The sequence below is a fragment of the Dermatophagoides farinae genome, chromosome 1, assembly GCF_024713945.1.
Source record: "Dermatophagoides farinae isolate YC_2012a chromosome 1, ASM2471394v1, whole genome shotgun sequence".
Lineage (NCBI taxonomy): Eukaryota > Metazoa > Arthropoda > Arachnida > Sarcoptiformes > Pyroglyphidae > Dermatophagoides > Dermatophagoides farinae.
In genome coordinates this window covers 3162273-3171906 of record NC_134677.1, presented here as the reverse complement: position 1 = coordinate 3171906, position 9634 = coordinate 3162273, and the positions used below count along the sequence as shown (strand labels likewise).

At 37.3% G+C, this 9634-nt stretch overlaps 3 protein-coding genes and 1 non-coding gene across 5 annotated transcripts; 2 read left to right on the top strand and 2 right to left on the bottom strand.

The window, feature by feature from the left end:
* Positions 1-352: 352 nt before the first annotated feature.
* LOC124491486 (mitochondrial enolase superfamily member 1) lies at positions 353-2197 on the top strand. Its single transcript, XM_047054130.2, has 6 exons — positions 353-533; positions 587-978; positions 1040-1110; positions 1163-1205; positions 1269-1531; positions 1588-2197. The coding sequence occupies exons 1-6, from the start codon at positions 456-458 to the stop codon at positions 2070-2072; spliced, it is 1332 nt and encodes a 443-aa protein (XP_046910086.2). The 5' UTR covers positions 353-455; the 3' UTR covers positions 2073-2197.
* On the bottom strand, positions 2064-5693 carry ValRS (Valyl-tRNA synthetase). Of its 2 annotated transcripts, XM_047054129.2 has the most exons (4): positions 5610-5652; positions 4020-5565; positions 2606-3965; positions 2064-2536 (listed from the first exon to the last, which is right to left on the bottom strand). In XM_047054129.2, exons 2-4 carry the CDS (start codon positions 5552-5554, stop codon positions 2198-2200), a joined length of 3234 nt encoding a protein of 1077 aa, XP_046910085.2. In that variant the 5' UTR covers positions 5555-5565; positions 5610-5652; the 3' UTR covers positions 2064-2197. The 2 variants fall into 2 exon arrangements, with proteins under 2 accessions (XP_046910085.2, XP_046910084.2); XM_047054128.2 differs by having other exon boundaries at positions 4020-5693.
* A 1146-nt stretch (positions 5694-6839) lies between these two features.
* Positions 6840-6935, top strand: TRNAF-GAA (transfer RNA phenylalanine (anticodon GAA)). The gene is made up of 2 exons: positions 6840-6877; positions 6900-6935. It is a non-coding gene; the product is annotated as a tRNA-Phe (tRNA).
* Positions 6936-7685: 750 nt separating this feature from the next.
* On the bottom strand, positions 7686-9634 carry up (Troponin T, skeletal muscle). Its single transcript, XM_047054321.2, has 7 exons — positions 9500-9634; positions 9392-9439; positions 8830-9331; positions 8540-8761; positions 8405-8475; positions 8234-8336; positions 7686-8169 (listed from the first exon to the last, which is right to left on the bottom strand). Exons 2-7 carry the CDS (start codon positions 9412-9414, stop codon positions 7819-7821), a joined length of 1272 nt encoding a protein of 423 aa, XP_046910277.2. The 5' UTR covers positions 9415-9439; positions 9500-9634; the 3' UTR covers positions 7686-7818.

The following is a 9634-nucleotide window of genomic DNA, read 5'->3' as shown; positions in this document are numbered from 1 at the left end:
ACATAGTTGATATGTGATCATCGTTATAGTTGAATGCTTAACAATACAACTGACAGAAAAAGATGCGTTTTGTTTAGGCATTCATTGAAAAAATAATCATAATCGACAATAAAACAAAGTTGATGATAATGATGAATGAATTGGATAGAAAAGAATTGGAAATTATCACTACGTTTCAGATTACATTAAGATAATAAATTTCAGTTTAGATTAGATTAAAAGTTAGCTACAAGTTTTTTATGAACAATTTTTTAAACACAAAATGAATGGAACCAATTATTAATGCGAATAATAATGCGAGTTCATAATCTAGCAACCAAAGATTCAGATATGTTAGAGCAATATCTTTAATGATAAGAAACAAGTGAACAACATAGCTATGCTAATAACGAGTAATGTTCATTTTGGTTGATTGATTGACAAGGACAAACCTTAGAAATAACTTCGATGACACAATGTTGACAATCAACAAAATATCCATCAATGACATCCGTTTTCCTTCTTCAAAAGAGGGCCATGGTTCCGATGCTATGGTAAGTTTTTAGCTGTTGATTTGAATGCCATTTTATAATAAATCACTCTGAAGCACAATGATCCAGACTATTCCTGCGTTTACGTCCAGATCGGTGTCAATCATACCAATAAAGATTTAATAGGCCATGGTTTGACATTCACAATTGGACGAGGCACTGAAGTAGTGTTAGCCGCAGCTTTAGCTTTAAAATCGCTTGTTATAAACACAGATTTGGATCAAGTGTTCAATCGCGCTGGCGGCTGGGTGGAATTTCATCGACGTCTCACCAATGATAGTCAACTGCGGTGGATAGGACCGGAAAAAGGAGCCATACATCTGGCCACTGCAGCCATCGTCAATGCAATTTGGGATCTATGGGCAAAACTGCAGGCAAAACCTTTGTGGCAATTACTAGTCGATATGGAACCAGAACAATTGGTCAATTGTATTGATTTTCAATACATGTTAGTATCTCACATTAGCAAGACTATCATTTGAGAACAAATCATTCTTTTTTCTTCATAGTTCTGATGCGTTGACCAAACAGGAAGCTATTGAAATTTTAAGTCGTAATAAATCATCATTACAGGAACGAGGTAAGTGTAGTCTACGATCATCAACAGAATGTTAATTTGTCTATTTTGACAGTGGATATTATTCGACGTGAAGGATATCCAGCTTATACTACTGGGTGAGTAAGAGAATCGTGCAATGTCAAAAACAATGATCCAAAGGGCAACAAAAATAATTACAGAGTAGGATGGACAGGATACGATGATCAAACACGTCGTCAATTATGTCGACAAGCGTTGGCCCAAGGTTATACCCGATTCAAAGTGAAAGTTGGTTCGGAGAACATCGATGATGATCGACATCGATTACGTATCGTTCGTGAAGAGATTGGTAGCGATAAACTTTTGATGGTCGATGCAAATCAAAAATGGGATGTACCCGAAGCAATCGAAAGGGTGAAACAATTAGCTTCATTCAATGTGCTTTGGATAGAGGAACCAACAAGTAAGTAATAAAAGTGTTGCAGTAATAAAATGACATCTTTGTGTTTGTATCCCCAGGTCCCGATGATATACTTGGCCATGAGCAAATAGCTCGCCAATTAAAACAGTATGGCATCAAGGTAGCTACAGGTGAACATTGTCATAATCGAGTTATGTTCAAACAATTCTTAACATCTGGTGCCATGCAATACTGCCAAATTGATTCATGTCGGTTGGCTGGCGTCAATGAAGTTTTGGCCGTAATCTTGATGGCTGCTAAATACGGCGTGCCAGTATGTCCACATGCCGGCGGCGTAGGTCTCTGTGAATACGTACAACATTTTGCCATATGGGATTATGTGGCAGTCACGGGAACCCGTGATAATAGAATGGTAGAATACGTACCTCATTTAATCGAACATTTTCAACATCCAGCTCGAATTCTGAATGGTCATTATATGGTTCCCGAACATGCAGGTTATGGCTGTCATATCAAACCAGAGTCTATCAAAACTTATAATTATCCTAACGGTACTTACTGGGAACAACAACAATTACAATGATATGATGAAAATGGATTTTATTCAATTCCAATTTAATACCATATAGAATATATTTGATATAAAAGTAATCAATACACAGATGACAACAATTGAATTATAATATTCCCTATACTATAGCATCTAAATCAATCAGATCCGATCGATGATAAGGTCTCAAGAGCCAATGTAACCTTAGCAATTTCACCAGTCAATTGTTTAAGACGATCTTCGTGGGATTGCTTAACATCAACCGGTACCTTGGTCTCATAATCTTGTATAGACATTGATTTATGTAGTTTGACCATTTGACCGTTCAGCTTTTCCGTCTTTGTTTGTAGACGTTCCGTTTCTTTGATCGTATCGACTAGACCTTTAAGATGTATGTAAGCCTGACAATGGTCAGATATTGGAATGATGGCACAACCAGCCGGTGTGCAAGTTTCCTTCGAATCCAACATTTCTACAGGTGTGCAATAACTCAGCGTCTAAATGGTATAACAGAAATTGTATTCAATTACATGATTACTTATAATCAATGAAAACAATACACTTACCGCGATAGTGCTTAACAACGGTAGTAATCGTTTTTCAAGATCACTGCTGCTTGCATCGAAACGTATATGTAGGGCTACTTTTGCCTGTTTGAGCAGATTATATTCCGATCGTAACGAACGAACATTATGAACAATTTTCTCCATGAATTCGACGTCGGCTTCTAATGAAATATCACGTGACCACACGAACTGTTCGGTTGTTGGATATGGTGCAATGCATAAAGATATAGGATCAAAATCGGGTCGACGAGGCAATCGTTGAAATAACTCTTCGGTGATGAATGGCATCAATGGGTGCAACAATCGAAGACCAATATCCATTACAGTGTATAGCGTTTGACGTGCAGCTTCGGCAGCACGAGGATTTTCCACTTCAGCCTGGAACACCGGTTTTATGCATTCTAGATAGGTGTTGCAGAACTTGTAAAGCCAAAAATCATACAGGATCTGTGTTAGATCGGCGAAACGATATTCTTCAAAAGCAATATTGATAGATTGAGTGACCTGAGTAACACAACTTAATATCCATCGGTCCATTAATGATTCATTACCGGTCAATGGATGTTTAACTGGCAAAGGTTGGAAATCCTGTTTCAGATAGAGCAATGTGAATTTGATCGCATTCCAAAGTTTGTTACAGAAATTTCGGTATGCTTCAATAAGCTTGATGTCCAAATTGATATCACGTCCTTGTGTAGTATAAGCCAACAGACCAAACCGTAAAGCATCGGTACCACATTCTGGAATGCCGTTAGGAAAGTCAGCTTTCTGTCCGGCTATGGCTCGAGCGACTTCTGATTCATTGAGATTTGAATTATGTACAGTTTGATGCAATTGCTCTAATGTGATGCCATTTATAACGTCTAATGGATCAATTACGTTACCCAACGATTTGGACATTTTACGGCCATGTGCATCTCGAATGATCGAATGCAAGTAGACAGTTTCGAAGGGTAATTTGTCGTTAAGCAACAAGCTCATCATGACCATACGAGCCACCCAGAAAAACAGGATATCTTGACCAGTCTCGAGCAATTGGCCTGGATAGAACGCTTTTAGATCATTGGTTTGTTCTGGCCAACCAAACACGGCAAATGGAAATAGAGCTGATGAGAACCAGGTGTCGAGAACGTCGTCATCTTGTCGTAGTTCAATTTCGGATTCGTTTACGTTGAAGGCAACAGCTGCCTTACTACGAGCTTCGTCGGGATTTCGACCGGAAAACCAATGCTTTTGTTGTCGAGATTCAACATCACTATCGTCCAGTGGTTGACCTTTCACATGGGCAAAATATACTGGAATACGATGGCCCCACCAGTTCTGGCGTGATATGCACCAATCTTGAATGTTCGACATCCATCTTACAAATATAAGAAGATAGAATAAGTTTGTGAAAAAAAAGTCAACGACTTACCTGTTCCAGAAATGGACATGATTTGAAGGAATTAGACGTAGTTGATTGGTAGCAACTACATCGATTGCCCGTTTAGCAATGTCCTGACAGTCAATATACCATTGGAATTTGACCATTGGTTCGATTATGTCCTTGGAACGATCACATTGTGGCACAACCATTTTGTTGTCTTGCCAGCCCCGGTACAAACCAAGTTTGGTCAATTCATCAATGATAACCGTACGGCAATCGAAACGTTTCATACCGGAAAATTGGCCAAATCCAGGTGCGATAAGACCTTCGTCTGTAATCATTACAACCAAAGGCATTTGATGACGTTCACCGATGATGTAATCGTTGTAATCATGAGCTGGAGTGACTTTCATAGCACCAGTACCGAAATCGATATCCACGTATTCATCTAATACGATAGGAAGTTTACGATCAACGAAAGGATGGCGTACATATTTTCCATGTAGAGATTTATAACGATCATCGTTGGGATGAACAAGGACAGCCGTATCGCCCAACATAGTCTCTATACGAGTGGTTGCTACGATTACTTCTTTAGGTCCATCTGAATCAGGTTCATCGATGGGATAGGCAAAGTTATGCAATACACCGAACTCGACTTTATTCTTGTAATTTGGCACCGATAAAAACGTACGACCGGTCAATTCTAAGTGGTTCACTTCAATGTCCGATATGACTGAACGTAACGTACAACACCAGTTTACCATTCGTTTTGATCGGTAGATTAGTTTGCGTTCGTGGAGCCGAACAAAGGCTTCTGTTACAGCACGACACATTTTAGGATCCATCGTAAACACCGCCCTATCCCAGTCAACCGAGACGCCAAGAAATTTTAATTGTTCGTAAATGTGATCACCTTTTTCGTTTTTCCATTTCCAAACTTCTTCCACGAATTTCTCACGGCCAAGATCATGACGGGTGAGTTTCTGTTCACGCCATAATTTCTTCTCAACAACAATCTGTGTTGAGATGCCAGCATGATCACAACCTGGATTCCACAATGTCGTACGGCCTGACATTCTATGCCAACGGGTGAGACAGTCTTCGATGGCATTGGTCAAAGCATGTCCAAGATGTAGGTAGCCGGTCACATTAGGCGGAGGTATAACCATGACGAAGCGACCACGAGGATTGTTGGGTGCCAGAATATCAGTACGGCCGTATTCAGGTTTGAAAAATCCCGATTTCACCCACCAATCGTACCATATGGCTTCTACATATTTAGGTGAATAGGCATCAGGCATTGGATCAGAATGAACATCCTTCTTCTGGCCTTTAGGTATGGATCGTTCATAGGTGACCACAGTCTTTTCTTTTTTCTTTTTTTCTTTACGGCTAGTTTCCTGATCGGTCGCAGTTTTGTTTTTCAACTTTTCTTGTTTAGCTTTGAGTTTTTCCAATTTGGCTTGTTTAGCTGCTTCTTTCTTTAACTCTTTTTCGGATTTCACTTTGGTTGATTGAGATGTTGTCTGTGATGATTGATCACCAGCAACAACATTAACACTGGGTTGATTATCGGCCATATCTGATCAGACTTGTTAAGAATAAATAAATATACAAAAATTACGTGATAAATACTTGTTCCAGTCAAAACTGTTGCATCAGAAAATCCAAAAAAAAAGCCACGTTGTCCATCAATTACAAACAGCTGAAAACAGAATACATTTGCTTGGAAATTTTTTTTGTTTCGGATTGAGAGATTTCTTTTTCCGAAAACATTGCCATCTCATGTATTGACAGATTCTTGGATGGAAAAACGGAGGTTGAGCCCTCTTTGATCTCAGTAATCATTGATATTTGCCTACTGTATATAATAAAACTATTGTATTGACAAACAATCTAGAATGGAGATCAAAGGTAATTTTAATTATCAGTGCACTACTTTAAATTCTTTGGTCAGATATTTAAATTGTTGTCAGAATTTTTTTGATTTTTTTAAAGTTTTTCAAATCATTGGATAAATGATTTGATTTTTTTTTTGGAAATCAATTTGAATTGAATCAAAATTTAATTTAATTTTTTTAAAACAAAAATTGTCATATAATTTTTTTTAAGTAAAATCAAACTCCAATTGTTGAGAAAAAGTTCAATAAAATTATCAATTCTTTGAATTACATGTCATTTATTGTTATGAAATTTATAATTGATTTTTAATTTTGTTGAACTATTGTATGTTTTTTTTGATGGACTTTATTTTATATATTTCATTATAATACTCCCGAAGGAGTGGATCTTCTGGTTCATTATCTAATTTAATCAATCAATCCATCAGTCAATTGTGGTGTTGTGATTTGTAATATGATTGAGCCATATCTGGTACTAAATAACTGGTTAAAGCATTCCGATTAATGCAAATAGAATTCTACGTAATCTCTAACAGATTTAACGACAATATTAGCAATAATATGGGGAGAAAAATTCAATTTTGAGTGATATCGATGATTTCCAAAAGTTGATTGTATCTGAAGTGGAGATTTCCCCAATTTAGAAACAAATTCAAAATTTTTTTTAAATTTTTCATCATATACAGAATCAAGTAATTTATACCTGTCTGCTTTAACTTTGATTTTTGACATATGTCTACATGGCTTCAATATTGAAAATCATAACAAATGTTTACTTGAATAATATGAACAAATAAAAATATCTATATCCTATAACGAAATGGAAAATGAAAATGTTTGTATTTTGTGTATCTGATGTTACAACATTTCTAATATTTTACAAGATTGACAATTGTTTACAGAAAAAAACCAATTTTTCATTCCACTCGATTTACCGACGCGGGCCTTTATTCGGTATACAGGTGCGGACTTGGTGTAGTTGGGTATCACGTTAGACTGAAGAACTTCCTGTTCACTTCCGGTTATCTAAAAGTCACTGGTTCGAATCCGGTAGTCCGCACTTTTTTGCATTTTTTACAAGTCGTTCAAACTATCTTTTGCTTGAAATAAGTAGAAAAGTGAAATTCAAACCATTTCTTGTATTTTTCGTTAAATTATCTCAATAAAGACTGAAGAACTTCCGGTTATTTAAAGGAAATCTAAAAGTCACTGGTTCGAATCCGGTAGTCCGCACTTTTTTGCATTTTTTACAAGTCGTTCAAACTTTCTTTTGGTTGAAATAAGTAGAAAAGTGAAATTCAAATCATTTCTTGTATTTTTCGTTAAATTATCGCAATAAAAAACATTTTATACAATGATTACGAGAATTCGGCTATTTTGTGTATTTTTGATCTTCATTTCGTTATTAAAAAAAATAAAAAATAACTAAAAATGCGGACTACAGGACTCGAATCCGGTAGAAGAAGGGCCATGTAAAGTTATCCTAACAGTAGGCTTCAACGCTTGATATCAGATAGAGAACATCAAACGAGAATTCGGCTATTTTGTGTATTTTTGATCTTCATTACGTTATTAAAAAAATGAAAAAATAACTAAAAGTGCGGACTACAGGATTCGAATTCGGTAGTAGTCAGTCCGCACTTTTTTACATTTTTACGTGCCGTTCAACTTTTTCTTTTGCATGAAATAAGTAGAAAAGTGAAATTCAAATCATCAATTAATAAAGAACTCGGCTATTTTGTGTATTTTTGTTCTTCATTTTGTTATTAAAAAAAACTAAAAAAAAAAAATTAATTAACACTTGGCTACATTGGACAAATCAAACAATCGTTTATTGGTTCAAATTAGTCGGCGTACTTACGTACGTTTACATAAATAGAAATAAATAGACAATCAATAAATGAGACACATGAGAAGCAAAGCTCAGCATCATGTATACAAGATTATTCCTCTTCTTCTTCTTCCTCTTCCTCCTCTTCTTCTTCTTCTTCCTCCTCTTCTTCTTCTTCCTCTTGGGCAGGCGGTGGAGGTTTGGATGCTGGTACTTGAGCTGGTGTCGATTCCTCGTCGCCACCGGCGGAATCAAAGCCCGGTGGTTTAATGAAGGCATCCAACAGGTCGAGGTCATCTTCATCATTCACATCATAGGTGCGAGCGCCAGGTTCATAGGTCTCCTTGTTTTTGGGATGTTCAGGATCCCATTTAGGTAGTGTGGATTTATCCTTATCTTTGAATTCTTTAACACGTTCTTGCCACATCTTTTCCAATTGTGCTTCGACCATGGCGTCGTAGCCCTATCAAGTGTAAAAAAAAGAAAGGTCATTTATCGAGTTAACCAATGTGAAATAGAAAACATACGCCTTCGAACAAGCTCTTTTTGTCGTTGAATGTTCGACGATCGACTTGTCGTTCGTATTTGGATGCGGTCAATATTTTTGGTGGGAATTTGCCTGACAGAGCACTATAAGAACAAAGAGATTTATTTATATATGGAACAATTATTCCTACTAATGAGTAGAATACACGTACTCTGGATCCAGACCCTTTTTCAAGGCCTTGTTTCGATTGATTTGACGTTGACGTTCGGCCAATTCTTTCAACTAAGACAATTGGAAAAATCAGTAAATGTGTTGAATATTCTATAGAATCTCTTTTGAAACTCACGTCATAGTCCTGGCGTTTTTTACGTTCCTCGAGATCGTACTTATCGCTTTCAAGTTGTACGATCATATCCCAGAGTTGAGAAGCTTTCTTTTTGAGGTCATCTACCGAAAGACCATCAATGTCCAAGGGTTTAACACGAAACGACATAGCGATACGTTTATCTTCTTCAAGTTGTTCTTTGGTTTTGCCCATCTCGGATCGAGCCGATATTACGTTCGAGAACTAAAACAGTAACTGTGTGTGTGAGAGAGAGAGAGACAGAAACTAAAAGGAAATGCACTGAAACTTACTCGATCAAATCCACTATTTCCAAGGGCGGCACCCGGTCCTCCATCCGATCGTTTTGTAATGACAAAGTTTCGTTCCACTTTGTCTTGACCGGTTTTCTGCTTGTTCAATGCAGCTTGCATGGCAGCTCGTTTCCTTTCGGCTTCTTCAAGACGTTTGCGTTTTGCTTCGGCTTCTTTCGATCGTCGTTCTTCGAGTTCCTTAATACGCTGGGCTTCCTGTTTTAATCTCCATTCTTCGAGCATACGTTCTTGTTCAGCTCGTTTTTGTTTACGGAGAGCTTGTCGCTCCTTAAGCTTTCGTAAATCATCCTCTTCTTTTTGTTTTTGCTTTTTCCGTTGTTCAATGTACTCAGACCATTGTTCTTCTTCTTCCTGTTTCTTCTTACGGATTTTTTCATCCATAGCAGCTTCAGCTTCCGATTGAGCTTCAGCTGGTTTTTCTGCTTGTTTCGGTGGCTGAGGCTTCTTGACCTCTGGCTCTGGCTCTTCAATCTCTTCCTCACTGGTGGTCATAATTAAGTTAGAATATTCGTTTAAATTTTAATAAGGTAAAGTTAAATACCTGTATTCTTCTTCGTCAGACATGATTACGGGCGAATTAAGCTAAAAACTTCAATACAGGTAACAAAGTAAAGGTTAAAATGAACACAAGCTAACCAATACTACTAACCGAATGAACAAAACAAAACAAAATGTACGACGACTGGTCCTGGTGATGGCTAGATGCCTACTGATCATCGAAACAGATGCACTGAATTAAACAAGCCAAATTCCATCTTGAAGGAGCAGGCTAGGCGGATCCCCA

What these genes read in the sequence shown, in the direction of transcription:
- up (XM_047054321.2), bottom strand. Translation starts at nt 9,414, where the DNA reads ATGTCTGACGAAGAAGAATACAG. An exon ending in AAAAACGCCAGGACTATGAC is followed by an intron (nt 8,476 to 8,539) that starts GTGAGTTTCAAA and finishes CAATTGTCTTAG; the next exon opens with TTGAAAGAATTGGCCGAACG. An exon ending in AAAAAGGGTCTGGATCCAGA is followed by an intron (nt 8,337 to 8,404) that starts GTACGTGTATTC and finishes TTGTTCTTATAG; the next exon opens with TGCTCTGTCAGGCAAATTCC.
- ValRS (XM_047054128.2), bottom strand. Translation starts at nt 5,554, where the DNA reads ATGGCCGATAATCAACCCAGTGTTAATGTTGTTGCTGGTGATCAATCA. An exon ending in CATGTCCATTTCTGGAACAG is followed by an intron (nt 3,966 to 4,019) that starts GTAAGTCGTTGA and finishes TATATTTGTAAG; the next exon opens with ATGGATGTCGAACATTCAAG. An exon ending in CGTTGTTAAGCACTATCGCG is followed by an intron (nt 2,537 to 2,605) that starts GTAAGTGTATTG and finishes TATACCATTTAG; the next exon opens with ACGCTGAGTTATTGCACACC.
- LOC124491486 (XM_047054130.2), top strand. Translation starts at nt 456, where the DNA reads ATGTTGACAATCAACAAAATATCCATCAATGACATCCGTTTTCCTTCT. An exon ending in TATCCAGCTTATACTACTGG is followed by an intron (nt 1,206 to 1,268) that starts GTGAGTAAGAGA and finishes AAATAATTACAG; the next exon opens with AGTAGGATGGACAGGATACG. An exon ending in TTGGATAGAGGAACCAACAA is followed by an intron (nt 1,532 to 1,587) that starts GTAAGTAATAAA and finishes TTGTATCCCCAG; the next exon opens with GTCCCGATGATATACTTGGC.